At 38.2% G+C, this 18,056-nt stretch overlaps 4 protein-coding genes across 10 annotated transcripts; 2 read left to right on the forward strand and 2 right to left on the reverse strand.

The window, feature by feature from the left end:
* Positions 1–28: 28 nt before the first annotated feature.
* On the forward strand, positions 29–3,862 carry rpf1 (ribosome production factor 1 homolog). Its single transcript, XM_079351326.1, has 9 exons — positions 29–387; positions 874–930; positions 1,011–1,091; positions 1,185–1,280; positions 1,588–1,741; positions 1,985–2,067; positions 2,425–2,606; positions 2,733–2,859; positions 3,247–3,862. Exons 1-9 carry the CDS (start codon positions 133–135, stop codon positions 3,286–3,288), a joined length of 1,077 nt encoding a protein of 358 aa, XP_079207452.1. The 5' UTR covers positions 29–132; the 3' UTR covers positions 3,289–3,862.
* Positions 3,860–5,514, reverse strand: LOC306828726 (guanine nucleotide-binding protein G(I)/G(S)/G(O) subunit gamma-5-like). Its single transcript, XM_079351338.1, has 3 exons — positions 5,106–5,514; positions 4,793–4,937; positions 3,860–4,140 (listed from the first exon to the last, which is right to left on the reverse strand). The coding sequence occupies exons 1-2, from the start codon at positions 5,358–5,360 to the stop codon at positions 4,812–4,814; spliced, it is 381 nt and encodes a 126-aa protein (XP_079207464.1). The 5' UTR covers positions 5,361–5,514; the 3' UTR covers positions 3,860–4,140; positions 4,793–4,811.
* Positions 5,272–13,180, forward strand: spata1 (spermatogenesis associated 1). Of its 7 annotated transcripts, none has more exons than XM_079351320.1 (13): positions 5,272–5,342; positions 6,636–6,926; positions 7,038–7,144; positions 8,611–8,728; positions 8,931–8,984; positions 9,538–9,916; positions 10,417–10,585; positions 10,686–10,746; positions 11,011–11,128; positions 11,221–11,346; positions 11,635–11,810; positions 12,204–12,302; positions 12,875–13,180. In XM_079351320.1, exons 2-13 carry the CDS (start codon positions 6,861–6,863, stop codon positions 13,004–13,006), a joined length of 1,605 nt encoding a protein of 534 aa, XP_079207446.1. In that variant the 5' UTR covers positions 5,272–5,342; positions 6,636–6,860; the 3' UTR covers positions 13,007–13,180. The 7 variants fall into 7 exon arrangements, 6 of the variants coding, with proteins under 6 accessions (XP_079207446.1, XP_079207448.1, XP_079207447.1 ...); XM_079351322.1 differs by having other exon boundaries at positions 5,337–5,409; positions 6,741–6,926; XM_079351321.1 differs by lacking the exon at positions 5,272–5,342 and adding an exon at positions 5,401–5,442 and having other exon boundaries at positions 6,741–6,926.
* Positions 13,181–13,308: 128 nt separating this feature from the next.
* On the reverse strand, positions 13,309–17,618 carry ctbs (chitobiase, di-N-acetyl). Its single transcript, XM_079351325.1, has 7 exons — positions 17,395–17,618; positions 15,781–15,919; positions 15,428–15,636; positions 15,165–15,336; positions 14,987–15,084; positions 14,193–14,354; positions 13,309–13,812 (listed from the first exon to the last, which is right to left on the reverse strand). Exons 1-7 carry the CDS (start codon positions 17,506–17,508, stop codon positions 13,624–13,626), a joined length of 1,083 nt encoding a protein of 360 aa, XP_079207451.1. The 5' UTR covers positions 17,509–17,618; the 3' UTR covers positions 13,309–13,623.
* Between the last annotated feature and the right edge of the window lie 438 nt (positions 17,619–18,056).

Consider the following 18,056-nt stretch of genomic DNA (forward strand, 5'->3'; position numbering starts at 1 on the left):
CCTCCTCACCACTAGACGTCACCCTTATTTATATGTTGCGTAAAAGAGCGTCACTTCCGGTCCCCGGACAACTACACACGAGCCAGGACTACACGTGAAAACAGCTTCCCAAAACTGACAACACGAGACAGGATGGATATCACGGAGGTTCCCGTGAGCCAGAATGAAAAGGGTAAAAAAACGAAGAACAAGAAGCCAAAGAATAAGAAGGTGAAACAGGAAGGGAGAGGAGGAGGTGGTGTAGTGGAGGTGAAGGAGGAGGAGGAGGTGAAGATGGAGAAGAGCGAAGCAGGAGCTTCCTTTCCCCCAACCTTCAGTGTGTCCGAAATCAAGAATAAACAGCGACGACACCTCATGTTCATGAAATTCAAACAGGAGAAAAGAAAGGTATGGTACGGCAGAGTTGTCATCAGATAAAGCTGTTTTTAATTCCTAGTTTATAAAGTTCACCTGGGGAAAACTAAGAAGGTGTGATGCAAATAAACAAATATATTTACGGTCTATGGTTATTATTCTGCTCTGGTCTGAGAGTAGTTAATCCAGTTTAAGGAGTTATAGTTGAATATTCTACTTTTTATTAGAAGTAGAAACTAAGTTGACTGCAGGACTCTGAAATGTCTGTAGAGAGCTGCAATGATTCAATAAATAGATGGATATTATGATCATTCAGTGAGTGTCTGTGAGTTTATTTACAAGTCAAAATGTTGGATTTTTTTTACCCTCCCAGTTTGGATTGTGTGTAATTGGATTGTGTGGTTGATTTAATTTATGAACTTGCTTGGTTTTTTATGATAAGTTACATGAAAATTACTGCTGCAATTTCTGGGAAACTATTTTATTTCTCCTTTCATTTTATTTCTTCTCTTATTTTAGCAAAAATTGCAGCTGAAGAAAAAGAAGAAAAAAGAACGGGATGCCTTAGGCGACAAGGTGAGTTTTATTTCTTTTCTTGATTAGCAGCATTATTACCTGACATTCACTCTGTCATTTGTGTTTCTCCCCTCCTGTAGGCGCCACCAAAAGAGGTCCCAAAGACCATCGAAAACCAGCGGGTGTACGATGAGACCACAGTTGACCCCGAGGATGAGGAGGTTCAGATTCAATCTCACTGTTCTTCTTCGAACAATCAAAGGGTTTTTTTTTTCTGACAACTTTTGCATTGATCTCTTGTTTCTCTCTTACAGATTGCGTTTGACGAGGGAACTGATGAGTTTTCTACGTACTTTAACGGGCTGACAAACCCCAAAGTGCTCATCACCACATCTGACAGACCAAGAGGAGTGAGTGCCTGCGATTAAACGGAGTGCATGATTTTGGTCTTCTTTTATTTCATTGTTTAATTTGTAAGAGAAAACTGTCTTAAAGGTAAATAACTTAAAATCTTTGAAGGTTATGAAAGAGCACAGTTGATTTATTATTTTATTTATATCAGTATGCTATTGAACACTTTTTAAACCCTTAACAAATAGTCCTGAAGGTTGTTTAGTGGGCTTTGCTGGGACATTGTAGAAAACAAATCCTCCTTCCTATTTTGCCACGCTGGCTGCTCAAACATGGATTGTCCTTTTTTAATGGCTGTCTTTGTAGAGGACGGTGAGGTTTTGTGAGCAGCTGGCCACAGTCATCCCAAACGCCTTTGTGTACTACAGAAGAGGTTTGGCCCTGAAGAGAGTCATTCCTCAGTGTGTCGCCAGAAACTTCACCTACCTCATCGTCGTCAACGAGGATCGCAAAGTGCCCAGTATCCTTCTTGGCAGCTCATGAAGATGAGTCAAGTTTCCCAGTATTTATTCCAGTGCTGTAGATTGTATAAAGAATGAGAATGGTCTTCATCTGTTGAATGCATGTATAGTATTTTGGTTCTTTTTACTAAACGTTGTGTCTTACAAGTAAAAAGAAAACTCTGAATGACAACAGAGTGCAACAAATGACAAAATATCTTCAACGATTCTACGTGTCAGCTCCTTTAACCCCTGACTTTCAGATGGTTTGGTTCTCTGTCATCTACCCGACGGGCCGACCGCACACTTCAAGGTCAGCAGTGTTCGCTTACGCAAGGAGATGAAGGCAAGTTGACAAATCCACACTGTCTGTGTTCTGTTTCTAATGAGATGTATGTGTTTTGAAAACACTTTTTCTATTTAAGCCCAGCGTATCTTAAACCTTTACAGATCATATTTGAACTCCTAATCTGTGTTCATATTTAAATGTGCGTTTTTAGCAGCCAAGTGCAGTCCTGCTTTCATAGTACAAATGCATACTGAGATACAGTGATTATCTATGCTGAGGTTTGTGGGTTTTTCGTCGAACTTAGAAGTTTTATTTTGCTTTGGAACAAACCGTAGTAACAGTGTCTGAATTTGATCCGTCTGGCGATGGTGTAGTCCGTGTTCCGGTTATAATTGTTGGGTTTTCTCTCTGCAGAGACGAGGCAAGGATCCAACTGAACACTCCCCTGAGGTGATCCTCAACAACTTCACGACCCGTCTGGGACACAGCATCGGCCGAATGTTTGCTGCTCTCTTTCCACAAGACCCTCAGTTCATTGGTCGTCAGGTCGCCACCTTCCACAACCAGAGAGACTTTGTCTTTTTTCGATTCCACAGGTGAGCCTGATCACTGTGGATTCTGACTACATCTGGACACAGTGCTTTGTAGCATAACCGTCTTTCAGAAGCTTTTGTTGATCTAAAATGTTTGAAGTGTATTTGACAGTTTATTTGATCTTTAAGGTACATTTTTAAGAATGAGAAGAAAGTTGGTATTCAGGAGCTGGGACCTCGTTTCACCCTCAAACTCCGCTCTCTACAAAAAGGGACCTTTGACTCAAAGTTTGGGGAGTATGAGTGGGTCCTGAAGGTGAGTTTTTCACTAAGCCTACAGCTGTGGATAAGAACTAATGGTGTAATGTCAGGACAAAGGGTTTAAGAAAAAACTGGGTATGGATTCTCAAGAAACCCGAATTCAATTTTGAATGTTTGACGCTTTCCTAAACAATTATTTAAAATAATTCTAAATTTTGTTTTGCTTAAAGCAAGGCAACAGGTACCATAATTTATAGTCTCGTCAGATGAATTCACAGTCCAAGTCATTACTGTTTTACTTTCATCATGCCTACATTTATAAACATGGGCTTGACTTCACTCTGCCAGGCCTGTCAACAATTTATGAATCACTGGAATGAGATTAAGTGACATGTTTGATGCTTCTGAAGTTTCACTAAAAATGACACTCTTCTGTTTCCAGCGCCACGAGATGGACGCCTGCAGACGAAAGTTCCAGCTTTAAAAACCAGGTCACGACTTCATTTTTTAAAGTCAGACAAGGACAACTGTGTATATTATCCAAGCTGTGTCTGCTGTCTGTGGCTCTACATGTATAGACTCTTGTGCGGATGTCCACATACCTTTTGGGACAACCAGCAGCAACAAGGAACAACTTCTTGAAAGCCTTGTTTTCAGTGGGACAGGAGCCTGGAGCTGATGGAAGGACTTTAACTTTCTCTGGCTGGCAGACAAGCAAGCTCTCCACATACATCTCATTAACCTGACTTTACTTATCCACACGGGTTTGTAGAAGTTGTATTGGCAGATCAAATGTATCCCCACATACTGAACTGATGTGGTAATTGTTAATTTTGCATATAGACACGAACCTGACAAGTAGTCTATGCAAATAGTTATAAGATTCTTAAGTTCTACAGCTGCTCGGACTTCCTTGTTCAGATTGTGTCCACAGTGCAGTTTGTTTTGTGTGTGATGGACTTTTTAAAATACTTGTGGATGAATTGTTGAAGTCCTTTTCACAGATGTCATTATGTAAAATACTCATTTTAAATAACATGCATCTGCAAGCTTGACAATTTTGAGTTATTGTTTATTCAAATTAGGCATGACAAAAAATCTAAAAGGCACACGTGTGTAATGAAATGTGATTGTTACATTTAAGCAAACAAAGTTAGGACAATTATAATGCTGCATTTAGCACCAGGAAATGTTTCCATATTATATTTTACAATAGCAAAAGTAAAAAAAAAAAAAACTCTGAAGTTAGTTGCTTGCTCCCAAAATGCTGAGACGTTTCTAGTCCACAGTGCAGATCGTGCATCCATGTTCCTCAAGGCAACACAACGGTCCAAACCTGCAGACACGGGCAAAATGATCATATAAACGTTCAACTTTCCAAAGACTAAATATAAAAAAAAAACAAAGCAAGAGCAATAAATGAACCTGCAATTACAAATGTGTCCCTACAGGTGCCGTCACAGAGAATAAATCTGGGATGTTTTACTGCATGTCACTTTCTTAGAAAACTTGAAATGTTTTATCCAACATGGACAAATGTTGATAATCGAAATAAACTGATATGCAGTTAGATCATCTGTAGGCCTCTCAAACTGCCAGTTTTATCAGTAGCATCTTCACAGTTCATGTTATTGAAGCTGAGCCTTGTTAAAACTATCTGTTTCTAAATACAAGGCTGTGGCTAAATCATGTGTTCAAAACTGAATGTAAATAGTGTCAATTACAACCAATGGCTACATAGTTAATGCATATTATTCAATGATTCTGTCTAGTAAGTCAGAGGATGGGACTATAAATAGAGGATAAAATCATGACTTTAAGGAACATAAGTTTACCTAAAAATGATTTTGATTTCTTTACATTTTAATATCAAACCACTGACATTTTACCAATGAGTTAGATTAAAAAACAATTTAAAAAAAGTGTAAAGGTTATTATAGTTCAACCAGAATGAGATAATGAAAGCATTATCGTATTGTATTGCTCACTTTAAAGGGTCAGTCTGCGTTATAGGAACGAGCAGACTTTCTGCGGTCTGAACGGGTTGTTGCTAGGCGACATGCCGGTGAGCAGAGGGTCGTGCTGGGCGTGCTGAAGGCAAAACTGCTGCAGGTCCACGGCGGCCTGGGACACCTGTGAACAACAAGCGAGTCTCCAAAGTTAACTCGTGTTTTCGTGTTTAACGAAACAACTCGGGGGGGATTGGTTTTGTAACGATAATGGTATTAAAGTAGAAAGGTAAACTACAAACAAATAGCTTGACACAAATAAACAAACAAACACACATTACTCAATGGTTACCTTGACTCTGTTGATGCCAGCCTCCAGGCGTAACTGTTTGACTACTTTCTTCATCGCTGCGATGCTGGATGAACTCGACATTGCGAATACTTTTATAGACTGAAGTCTTTGTGATGTCGAGATTAAAGCTGTATACAAACTTGTTGCTAGACCGCTAACTACGTCTCTCTCATAACCAAGTTTCCGGGTTTGAAAGGCGTGTCCGCAGATGATGTGTTCATGGAGTGCATTGTAAAAGTAGGCTATATTTACCATTTGGATTAGTAGACAAGAATCCAACTCGAATTGCAACGATGAACACAGGGTACCTTTTTTTGATATCGTCCCACATTTAGATGTGAATAATCAGAATTAATTACACTCTTTATTTATAGGTTAAATGTAACTGTGTATGCTATATTTATGTCTAGTCGCCTATCAAGCGTCATAATTTTTTTTAAACGTTGTCTTGTACTTTTACTCTAACGTCCTTATCAACGTAGTTTTTTGATAACTGGTTGTTGGGTAGCCAAATATCATAATTATGTCTTTGCTTTTGGGTGAGAATAAAAGTTTATTTTGAAACTTTACAATTCCGACTTACTTTTAGAGTAAGTGAAAGCAGCATCTAAACTCCATTAGTGATAGACATTTGGAAAACCCCATTAGACAAATTAGATATCTGGCAGCGATACTATATTAAATAAACCGACAGTTTGTTAGTTTAAACGTTAACATACATTCGACGGAGCCCCTGAGATGTTTAAGTGAGAAATGAAGAAAATTAAAGGTAAGTTTTAATAGTCTTCTCAAAAACTATAGAGTTAAATCTGCTGAGATGTCTCAGGGTAACAGCCAGGGACAGGAGGAACAAGAATTTATCGAAAGATTCTTGTCACCTGTCAAATATTTTTAAAAACAAAATGTTGAATATGACTAAAATATCAAATCTCTCAATACAATTTGAGCATAATTAACCTTTAATTTCCTCAAAAACTATACAGTGAAATCTGCTGAAAATTCTCAGGATAACAGTCAGGGCCATGGGGAACAAGAATCCATTGAAAGATCTTTGTCACCTGTCAGAGATGGTTCAAAATAAAATATTGAATATGACCAAAATATCAAAGCTCTCATTTAAATTTGAGCTGAATTAAACTTGAAATATCTAAAAAAAAATAAAAAATCTGAAAAATACATCTTACTGTCAAAAGCTATAATAATTGTTGTAATTCATTATTTATTTTCAGTTCATAATCAATAACAAGTCTTCAACCCTTACCGTAAACCTTTGGCCAGGGTTTTGCAAAAATGCCTCTGTCTTCTGATTAGGCTCAAGGCTATGTTTCTGCCCAGCTGTACCCTACTTTCAGCTCAACTCCCAAGTGTTGATCAAGACATTGACTTTTAAATGGCATTAAGTGCGCTGAGATAGGCCTATCTTGTAGACTAGGCTTCTACATCTACTCCTCAAAATGAATGTGTATTTAGTAAAAGTAAACTTTAATGGAATATGAGATCTAAGTTCTATCCTTCTCTTGTTATTTACAGTCTGGTCAACTGCAGCAGTTGTCATCATCGGCACCAGAGCAACGACTGTTGGCACTCTCATAAAAGAAACTCCACTGGACCAATGACTGTGTTTGATTACAACAGGTTGTCACTTGGCAGTCCACAGACCAAAACCAATGATTCCTGCGGATGAACCAGACCGGACACACAGAAACCAAAGCTCGATTTTAAAAGCTGTTTATCTCCTAATGCTGAGCTTGTCTGATGATAATGGAGCTTTCTTGTGAGTCAGTGAGATACACTGAGGGCAGAAGACCAACCAGTAGCAAGGTATGTCTTTGTGAACCTGCTGAAGCTGACAATTTTAGATTTCGCCTAAGTTAATTATTCGATCAGTTAGACTGTCAATCGCTTACATGCCTGTGTTTTGTCTGTGTTTAGTTTGTGGAGCTCCATGTGCTGTATGTGCCAGATGACCAGTGGAATGTAAAGCTCAATAAAGTCCCTGCTGAAGCCATAGAGAGCTTCATATCTGCCGGCTTCATCAGGTGAAACTTCAACTTAAATTTGAAATTAAGATTCAATGTCTCACACTCAGAGGAGGATGATATCTTGTACTCAAGTATTGTGTTTGTTGTATATTTAACTGTGCTGTGAACAGATGTCGCAAGAAAGAGATGCAAATTCAGTTCAATGGCATGTTAGTCTGGATGTTTCTTAAGAGAAAGTTATGTTAAAGTCTAACAGAATGTTAAATCATATCAGCTCGGCTATATGAAAGCAATGTAATTTTTTGGTTTTGGTTTGTGTTGTTAAGCTACAGCTGTCAATTCAATATCATGAAGGAAAATGAACAAAATGTCTAAAATGTTGGGCGGTCTCACTAAGACTATATACCGTAAATTCCGGACTATAAGCCGCTACTTTTTTCCCACACTTCGAGCACTGCGGCTTCTACTCCGGTGCGGCTAATGCATGGATTTTTTATGGGGGACAATGAGCTTCTGCCGCAAAAACATTTGACTTCGTCACGTCGGATCTTAATATCAGTCATTTTGCGCTTTATGCACGCACCCTCATGATGGAAAACACACGGAGAAATACATATGATGTAGCTTTCAAGTTAAAGGCGATCGACCTGGCTGTCAAAGAAGCTAACAGAGCTGCTGCACGTTAAGATGACACTGACAGCGACAACAGAGACTGAGGAAGTGAGTAATGAAGTCATTCTGAGGCAGTGAATGGATGGACTTTTTCTTGTGAAAAATATTACGGTCATCTTTTTCATCAGCCGTGTTACAGACACCGTCGGCTAGGCTTCGTATTGTAACGGTTCATGTTGTAAAGTCAGTAGTTGATAATGTGTTCATAATTCCGATTATGTGGAGAGTCAGTGAATGCACCAGCGAGGACGTGTTGAGTGGCTGTATGAGAGAACGCTGGGGGAGAGAGTTGGATTGTTACGGAAAGTTATGTGTTGCTCTCTGCTGTAAACGGCGTGGTCACGGCCGACAGTGATCGGGTTATTAAAAGTTATTATTTGAACGCTCTCGTCGTCCTTTAACGTCCGTACGGACGCTACAGTATTTGCGGATGTTACCGGTAGCCTACGTCTGTGTAAATAGCTCTTGTTATAGCGTGGACACCTGCGGCTTATAATCAAGTGCGGCTTATATATGTACAAATACATTTATTTACTTATTTTTAGCCGGTGCGGCTTATATCCAGGTGCGCTCAATAGTACGGAATTTACGGTAGCCTACAAACTTTTTCAAAAAAGAGTTGAAAACATAACTACATGTAGCCTACTTCTTTGACTTAGGATCCCTACTTTAACTGTGTCCTCCATGCTTTTCGTTGTATATGAATTGAAGCTGTGAAAATTTCCATTTTTGGATTTTTATGTTGTCAGCAAATATTACCTTTACTCATGTTTCAAAACCAGTGTGAAAACATCTGTTATCTTACATAAGGTTCTGTTTCAATAATGCACATTTTATCCCTGTAATGTCAGGGTTAACCCTGATATCACCCTGAAAACTCTTAGGAAAGAGCTCAGAGCTTTTCTTGGTGCAGAAAGGGCCATAGACAGATTCTCCTTCCTTAAATGCGTGGGGCGCAGTTTGGCACTGGTAAGTACAGCTGGCTGTTTATTGTGCTTTTTTTTTATAGCTGGTTGTCGACAGAAAAAAAGAAACAAGGCAGACGATTTGATTAACAAGCTCACTATTCAGGTTGCTACACTAAAGGGTGTAAAGTATGTGTCTCTGTGTGTGAGTGAGCACATGTTTTACGACCATGCCTTTTACATAAACAAATTCTTTCCAATGACAGGTCAAGAGCAGACAGGAGAGGGATCTGAAAGTGAAAACCTTCGCTCCCCCCTATGTATGTAGACTCCATTTTTTACAATTACATTTTAGCCTTTTGCCTATATTTATTATTTTTTATCTGGAATAGTTTCAAAATGTTAATGATTTAGGTTTAAGAAGTCCAAGCATTTTATAGTCAGATCTTGCCTTTTGGGTTTTACCGATTTAAGAATTTTGGGGCCAATATGGATATCTTTCTTAGATTGTGTTGATCCCTCAAATGCAGTTCCAAAACACTTGTGGAAAAAATATACAGTATATGAAAGACAAGATTGTGACTTAACTGGAAAGTAACTGTGCGTGTACATGCACCACCGCTTGACACTGTGGAGAAAGATAACACTTGTTGTAATCCGTATAGCACACTCTGCAGGGGAAAGAGAAAGTCAAATCAAGTAATATTTGAAAAATAAATAGCAATAACGGCTCATAAGATAGCCAATACCGATAGTCACTGGATGAGCTAAGATTGGCTATAATAAAAATGATTTCAGGTTTACACTTTGTGCTCCCAAACACAGCTACTTCATCATAAGCTCCCCTTATGTCCTGCTTTGACATGTCAACAGGCCCCTCAGCCAGAGCTCTACTTGCTGCCCACAGTGGATATCGACAGCAGCTTTTGCTCTCATTCTCTCAGCCCGGACACCAGCAGCAGCAGCAGCTCTTCAGACCAGCACGCCTATTACCACACGCCAAAGACCTGCAGCTTGCCAGCAGGAATAAAAGAGCCTGTTAAATTCCCCCTCATTCCAAAGTGTTCCCATCAGCCACATCCCACCCCCAGCCTGGAAGAGGAGGAAGAGGAGGAGCAATGCTACAGTTCTTCAGAGGTCGAAGGAGATAATGAAGAGGAGGGTCTTTCCTCAAACAAGTCAGAGTGGGGAAATAAGGATTGTTGGCAAAATAAGAGTCAAAGAGCACCACAGCCTGTCTCATATAACAAAGGTAAAATTAGATTATTTAAAAAAGTATCTGTAATTTGCTAAACTTGTATACATTTACAGCCTGATAATCATGCATCTTAACTTGATCCAGTTGTAGGAAAGTGCATGTTTCTGTCAATCAAAACAAAATTCTGCTGATTCACATGCGCTAGAACAGATCTTTTCACTTATCCATCCTATTTAGGCTGCCTCATTATCCTTGTGGTAAGATTGGAACAAAAAAGAAAATTCAGTGTTTTGTTTCATCTTATATAGATGCTAAACTTCACTGGAAAGCCAATTTCAGATTGTTAACAATCACAAATTAATGTATAATAATGCTTGACCAGAGTCTAATTTAGCTTTTAAATAGATTATATATATTTTGTTATAATCTGTTTTTTTTTGCAAGTTTGTGTATTTGATAATCAGTACCTTTGCAATGAAATTTCTATTTGTTTCTAAAGTTATTCTTATGGATGTTAAATGTGGTTATAAGAAATTAAGTTTCACAAACTAAAGTTTTAAGATGCTGTGAAGCTGATCCAGCTCAAGTAAAGGAGTCACCAGAGAATGACAATAATGGCAGAAAGAAGAATAAACAGCCCAACGATCAGAACAGAGCGCCGCGAGGACCAGGAGCAGCTCCATCTTTGGAGGACCGAGATTCAGGCTTTTCTCTTCCAGACGGGTACTGTGCAGCCCAGCACAACAAGCTGTAGCCTTACTGAGTGCCATATTTTTAGTCACTCTTTTTGCTGCTGTTTTCTTGAACAGTGTTTTTTTGACAGGCTGGGGAAATCAAAAGATGCAAGTGCACTTAAGTCGACCAGGAATAAACAAACAAGTGGGGTGAGTAAAAGAAAAACCTTAAAACATGTATTAATCATTGTCTTTTTTTTATTTTTTAGAAAACTAATTTTTAAAGATTATGATAGGGCATTTAAAATGTACAGTACATTTCTAGCAGGTTCTTATGTATAGTAGCAAGTCCAACTGCTGACAGCAGGTAGATGTAGTAAAGTATTTAAGGTCTTTTAAGTGAGCAGGAAAAAACAAGTTCATGAACATCCATTCACACAGAAGCTTCTTGTTGTTTCTCTTGCTTGTTTTAAGCTGAGAGAAAGTCCAGCGGTGTTATCGAGGCCTGTTCGCTGCACATCACCGCCTCCAGCTCTGAACTTGGCAATAGACTCTCAAATGAAGTCTGCCTGTCCTGTCTCTCACAGAAACCGTAAGCAATCACTTTGGACACTCACTCAAAATCAATGTCATTGTCCTTCTGTTTTTGTCTTTTAACTGACTGTCATGGTTTGTCTCTGTTAGGAGAGGAATTGATCAAAGAGATCAAGCTGTTGAGGGAGGAGAGAAAGCAGCTGGAGTGGACAAGACAGGAGTTATTAAGAAAAGGGAAGGATTTGTTGGCTCAAAACAGACACCGCAGGAACCAAGGTAAGTAATGTGAAATATAGTGCTTCATATAATAGAAGTCATAAGAGTTAAGAAGTGTACCAGTGTTTACCTCAAACATTGGTCGTAGTTGTTCCTCATGTGGCGCAACTACAGTGTAATAGTGAGACTACCCATTGTGTAACATGGGTAAAAATCATTTATTTAAAATGTGGATAAATTATCTTGAGAAAAGAAATACTCAAACACTTACTTTGTTTACAAAGTCAAATTTGTCAAATGTTATTAAATGAACCTGTGGTGCACTTTCCTTGCTTTTTTCGCATAAAGCCCGTGACACTTGGAAGAAGAAATATTTTCAAACCAAGAAAGCCACAGCACCACTGGAGGAAAATCTGAGAAACTTAAGACAAGAGTTAGAGATGTTTTACAACAAACTTTTACACCAGCTGCAGGCCAGAGACAGCAGAGGGAAGCCAAGACGACAGGGCAGATCTTCCATGAAGGTAAAATCAGATTTTAGTCGAACTATAGTGACAGCTTTTACCATGTAGGGAAAGATAGGTGAAAACATATGATCAATAATTTTTCTGTTGATGATCTCCAATCATATTTTTCCCCTCCTCATTGAAAGCCTGTAACGAAATGCTGGATCAGCTCAGTGCATGTTTGTAGCAACCAAATGAAGGCCTGAGATTTCAGTTATCGATGGGGCGCCTGATTGCCACCACTTATTTTGTGTAGTTTGAATTACCATTACACCATTTTTACAGCATGCATGACTTTAAGCAGGAAAAAAACAGGTTTAGTTGTAATCATTGATGTCGTAGTTTGCTAAAAATACTTTAAACTCTAATGTAAGTTGTGTAAATGACTGAATAACAGATCCTGATTTTCAGAATGAGCTCATCATTCAGATAATGATAGAGAGCCATGAGATTGACAACCTGAGGAGGAAGGTTGAGGATGCCAAGATGAAACTGGTAACAGAGATCAAGGTACTGGTAAAAGATTCCCTCTCCATCTCCCCTGATGTAACTCCAAACTTAAAGCCAACATAGATGTTGTTAAACTAAGGAAGTGGATCACTAGTTGCTCTATTAACGTTTCAAGTAAATTTGTGTCTCTTTTCTGCATCCTGTAATTTTGGTTTGCTTCAATTTCCTGGAATGTGCTTCCATTTCATTTAAAAAACATCTGTTTAATGCTGACAAAATCAGAAGAAAGCCTCAGTCCCACTTTCCAATTACTTCCTACATTTTTAACTTTTTTTTTTTTTTTAAAGCTTGTACCAAACTGAAGACTTCTCAATAGCATTGACATTGTTAACCCAAATGTACAGTTGAATTTCAGAAACCCTGCAGAAAAATAATCCTGAGTAGAAATGTCAAGATAAAATAATATATATATATATATATATATATATATATATATATATATATATATATATATATATATATACACATGTGTGTGTGTGGACATAAGATATATGTTTATAATAAAAACTGTTTACATTTTCAGGCTTGATGAACTTGCATAATGATATTAACAAACCATGTTTTTGATGCAGTTGAGGAAACAGGCTGCTACAGAGTTGAGGGCATTGAAGGCTGAGCTGGCCCAGAAGAAAAGCCAGTCCTCTTATTCTACTCACATGGAACATACTACAAGGAACAGACAAGTTCAGAGCACATCTGTCTAAGTGGTAGACAAGACTCAGACAAATGAAAAATGATTGATGTCAATATTAGATATTTAATCTTTGGTTTTATACATTTTATTTTATGACATTTTTCTTACTATTTTGAACCTGAGTTTTAAAGGTAGTTTTTTTTCTCTTCTGCTTAAATTGAATAAATTGGATGTGTTGCTTGGATGTCTGGTTTGTTCATATTGTTGAAACAGTCGACTGACTTCCCAAATTAGACAGGTATCTGTTTGCCGAAAGAAAAATACTAAAACTAAAATGCTAAAGCAGTAATATAGTAAAAAAAAAAAAAAACATTCACAACTTTATAATTTTTTATTCAATTTAATTGTAAGTACAAAGGGCATAAATGTCAGCATGTTGGGTGCCATATTAATCAACAGATAACATTTGTATTCAACGCATTTAAAGATCACTTGTATTAGACAAATGTTTAAGATGTTACATTCATTGACAAGAGCAATAAAAGTCACAATAAATTCTGAAGTGCAAGTTTGCATCTAAACTCTGAGGGAATCACAACCCACTACAGTTACAAAGGGATAGATTGACTTTGCGACAAAAAAGGAGGGGAGATGTAAATGTCTGCAGCTGTGTTACACGTTTCCCTGCTAGCATCCTAAGAGTGCATTCCACATCCCTGCGGTTTGTTGTCTGGCAACCGGCTCATCACTGTAGTCCAAAATGTTTCCATTCCACATGCCAATGCCCCTTAAACCTTTAGCTTTCACAGCGTCTGCCTTGGGACAAATACTCTGTGGATCATCATACCAAACCTGATGAATTTGTCCGGTCTGGTCCTAAAGGGTAGAAAGTGCACATGATAGTTAAAATGAGAAAGGATGATTGCACTTTTCTTTGTTTTTTGAGAAGACTTTTAGTCCTAACAAGAAAACGTTAAGCTGTAAAACTTTATTGCTGTTTGGAAGGGGCCATTTGTTTTGTTTCTATTGAGACTAGTAGCTTGGTTGGAAGCCAGCACACCAGATGAACAGCCCATGCATGAAAACCCCTGCTTTAGCTGTTGAGTCTTCACTTATAACAAGCTGAAGAGATGAAGTCAAGCAGGCCAGAATTTGACAAATTCTCTAAGATATAGGCGCACACTTTGTTGACAATTGTGTATGTAGAAAAAAAGGCTATAAACTAAAGGCCAAACTATCAACTAAAAACAATGTACCTCATAATTGAAGTAAGGTGCCTGCTGCTTTTCGTCCCAGAGCCGGCCAGTCAACGAGACATTGACCTGCTTCATGATCCACTTATATGGTTTCTGTCTCCCAGCTGCATCGCTGCATGGGGCTCCACGGAAAGGAACTTTGGCTATGGAACATATTCCATGCTGGGAGACAAAAACACATCAAAGGATATATTGTATTAATAAGTCAAGAAAACCAACCCCTGATGTACTGTAACAATATATAAAGTATAAAATAGCAGTAACATAAACCTATAACATCCACTTTTCTGAGACAGTTTCAGGATGAGAAAATGTGGAAATGTTAGAAATCCATAGTACAGTATGGTATTAAAACAAGGGTGGTTTGAATGTCATCAGTACAGCCCTCACTTGTTTAGAATCTCATCCGTTAAAAAGAAACAGACCACAAGATGGCGCTAAAGAAATACTTTTTGCAAAACTTCCGTCCATCGAATAACTGTGAGGTGATTCAAGAGAAGTCTGAGAATCAGGAAGTCATAAAACCTGTGCAGGATGAACATCTCCAGCACATGCTGTGCCAATCATGCCAGTCCTGTAGATGTTGTGATGTTTAAAAGCACATGATGATGGTTCAGGATCACCAAAGTAAGTATTTATATTCGTACCATCATATCATGGCAGTTTATTTAACAGTTGTGGAGATGATGCAGTTCTTACAGCCATTATGCTAGCACAGTTAAACATGATGTATAATGAAGGACTCTTCCCATTTACCATCCAACATTTTGACTGGGACTTAATAAACATCTTACCTCTGAAAGGTTGAGGCATGGGTAGTCATAGCCGTACCATGGCACTCCCATCACAAGCTTCATTGGATCGATGTTCATACTCAAATATTGGTCATAAGCTTAAAAGAAAGTGTGAAGGCATTTTATGTAATGGTAATGACAACAACATATTTTCTAATCTTACATCTTGAAAACAAACCATTTAGTGTTTGAGAGAGCGGGGCGTTTGCCATTGCTATACAGTCCCCTGTGATCTGGCTCTGTTCATCATAAGACATGACAAAGAGCAGGTCACAGGAGTCAGCGATGGTGATGTAATCATAGCAGCGCTTGTCGATACATTTTGGTGACCAGGCAACATCAAACGAGACCTAGAAGTCAGTTTAAGATAAATTTGACTCAATTTATACATTTTCTCTGGAGGGGGCCATATGTTTATGTTAGTCAAAAAATAGTGCTGACCTGAGAACCTGGGATCTCCCTGTGGAAGGTCTCAGTAGTCTCTTTGACCAGGGCTGTCAGTGCATAGAACTCAGGTGAGCCGTCCTCCACGGCTTGTTCAATGTCAATGTTAATCCCATCCATAAATTGAACCTTTGCCAGGTTGATCTTCTCTGCTATCCATGCTGTCCTGTTTTCCTGGTCCACAATGTAGGAGAGGGGAACGTCACCTTTTCCCCAAAGATAGGAAAGAGAGGAAGATGGACACAGTTATAGGTCCAATGGGTCCGTTGAAGCAATATGGACTCAGTCACACGCATAAATAATTACAACAGCTTTCCAATTGTGAGTGTGTTCAATGTACAGGAGTCAACCTTTGAGTACAACGCGTGCTCCTTTGGAGTGAGCATGACACATGAGTTCAGCATCATATTCCCCAAACGCTGCCACCGTTGTGACCATGCTCCAGTTGTAGGTCTTCCATGTCTTTCCACCCACATCAAACACAAACACCTGAAGAAAAACAAACACACTTACTACAAGATGACCTGTTATTTTGATCTACTGATTTTCTATTTGTTTATTTTATGGATAAATCACAATCAAAACTGAACAGAGTACAGAGACTCTCTTTTAAAATGTACTCTCGCTTTTCTCATTGTACCTCTCAATTAATTGTATTCCTCATCCGTAACTATAAGAAACACAGGAGGGCTGTTGACTTCAACGATCATGTTCGTCTCTGCAGGCTAGATGGGGTGCACAAAATAAGTGGTGGCAATCAGGCGCCCCATCGATAACTGAAATCTCAGGCCTTCATTTGGTTGCTACAAACATGCACTGAGCTGATCCAGCATTTCGTTACAGGCTTTCAATGAGGGGGGGAAAAAATATGATTGGAGAGTAGTAACTTGAAGAAATATTTTTTTGCTTTGATATTAAATATTGTCTAGTGAATTAATCAAGTGATTAAAATTAGTTACAAAACCAAACAAACAAAAAACATCTTTAAAAAGGCTTCATAGGTCATATTAGGTTAAATGTAACCTAGCAGTCATTCAGACTCAAATGTACAGGCTTAACCTGATGAAGTTGTGTTTATCAACTAAAATTATTTAGCCTATCATTAAGGTTTGAACAGCCACACAATATGTCTTTGAATAAGCATGTTCAGCTTTTTAACAAACGAGATACAACTAACAGAAATCCAGGAGGTTCGATGATCCCAAAAGGGGAACCAGCTCAAATATCACATGGCCACAAAGCAAATACAGACACACTGCAGGAAATAAGATGAACAACAGTCCTAATTTAAAACTTAGGACTTGAAAGAGAATAATGCTGCATGCTTTGTAACCAAACTATCTAAACAGTGTAGAGGGATATATCTTAGTGTTTTGTTTCAATGTTTAGTTGTCCTTGCAGACAAAGTCAAAACTACAGATTGCATTGTGTTATATCACTGTACTCTGGATATAGGACATAAAGTAAATGCCTTATTGGTGAATATACACTGTTTAAAAAACATATTTAAAATACATTGTATGTTCTATCATAGGATCTGATTTAATAACAATCATAAACATAAAAAGAGGCTTGTGACAGTATTGAAAAATGATTTACCACAACTGGAAATTGTTTTATTTTAATCTAAGTTTCCCTAACTTTACCAAAACAGCAAATAACCTGACTTCACATTGTTCTTACTTATTGTGCTTTCATAGACTGTAAATAGATTCAGTAACATTTTAATGCAATTACTTCCTTGTTTTTGTTGTAATGGTGTCGATTGAGCTGTCAAACAAAAAGCCTACGTTTTCTCATATTTATGAAAATCAGCTTCTAAACCATTAACAACATGTTTTATAAATCAGTTATTTGTGAAGTGTTAACGCTGTTTGTCTTTGGGTTGTGTTGGGTGTAGCCTGATAAGTAAACGGAGTGTGGTCGTATTGAACTGGACAAACTGATAAGGTAAAGCAGGCTACCTCAAAGTCAGTCTCCTCGCGGATCAGCTGACAGTGCTCCGGTCTCTCACACGGACACATGTTACCACTGCACACCACAAACATCGTCGACAAAAACACAAGACACCAGGACATTTTCTTTTTTGTTAAAAGGGGAAGTCTAAACGTAATGAATCAGTCCTGCTAGACTTCGAACTGTGAAACAAATCTAATTTAACCTCATGACAACTGTACGGAAGCTGACATGGTACAAACTGCAGTGACTAAATAATAGGCTGTAACGCGTTTAAGTTAGGAACCAAATGTATGCCTGTTTTACCAAAATGTTGTCATAAACAAACGTTAAATTTACATTGATATTTAACGTTTTAAATATTTTCATAAAACTGTGTGGAGAATAGTGTGTCCTTTATTTTAGAACAGAGGACCCACTGAGACAGAGACAGCACAAATATGAACATATTAACAGTTAAAAATAATGACGTATACACTGAAATACATATTCTTACTTGCAGACCATGTCCCAATAATATCACATTTTAAAACAGTTGCAATGTCTTTCTTGAGGTAGTTTAAAATCGCTGAATGAAACAAGAAAGGGCAGCTTGGTCATTATTCAAAAAATATTCCACGTAACAGACGCAGCAACACTAAAAGCAGTCTTTCCCCATTCAGTCCTTTGA

Source organism: Symphodus melops (genome assembly GCF_947650265.1).
Source record: "Symphodus melops genome assembly, chromosome: 8".
Classification (NCBI taxonomy): Eukaryota; Metazoa; Chordata; class Actinopteri; order Labriformes; family Labridae; genus Symphodus; species Symphodus melops.

Coding starts and splice junctions, on each gene's coding strand:
- spata1 (XM_079351320.1), top strand. CDS start 6,861: ATGATAATGGAGCTTTCTTGTGAGTCAGTGAGATACACTGAGGGCAGA. Junction 8,985..9,537: donor AAACCTTCGCTCCCCCCTAT/GTATGTAGACTC, acceptor ACATGTCAACAG/GCCCCTCAGCCAGAGCTCTA. Junction 11,347..11,634: donor CAGACACCGCAGGAACCAAG/GTAAGTAATGTG, acceptor TTTCGCATAAAG/CCCGTGACACTTGGAAGAAG.
- ctbs (XM_079351325.1), bottom strand. CDS start 17,508: ATGTCCTGGTGTCTTGTGTTTTTGTCGACGATGTTTGTGGTGTGCAGT. Junction 15,337..15,427: donor GGGAGATCCCAGGTTCTCAG/GTCAGCACTATT, acceptor ACTGACTTCTAG/GTCTCGTTTGATGTTGCCTG. Junction 14,355..14,986: donor CATGCCTCAACCTTTCAGAG/GTAAGATGTTTA, acceptor TTTGTCTCCCAG/CATGGAATATGTTCCATAGC.
- rpf1 (XM_079351326.1), top strand. CDS start 133: ATGGATATCACGGAGGTTCCCGTGAGCCAGAATGAAAAGGGTAAAAAA. Junction 931..1,010: donor GGGATGCCTTAGGCGACAAG/GTGAGTTTTATT, acceptor CCCCTCCTGTAG/GCGCCACCAAAAGAGGTCCC. Junction 1,092..1,184: donor TTGACCCCGAGGATGAGGAG/GTTCAGATTCAA, acceptor TCTCTCTTACAG/ATTGCGTTTGACGAGGGAAC.
- LOC306828726 (XM_079351338.1), bottom strand. CDS start 5,360: ATGGTAAATATAGCCTACTTTTACAATGCACTCCATGAACACATCATC. Junction 4,938..5,105: donor CTGGCATCAACAGAGTCAAG/GTAACCATTGAG, acceptor TGTTGTTCACAG/GTGTCCCAGGCCGCCGTGGA.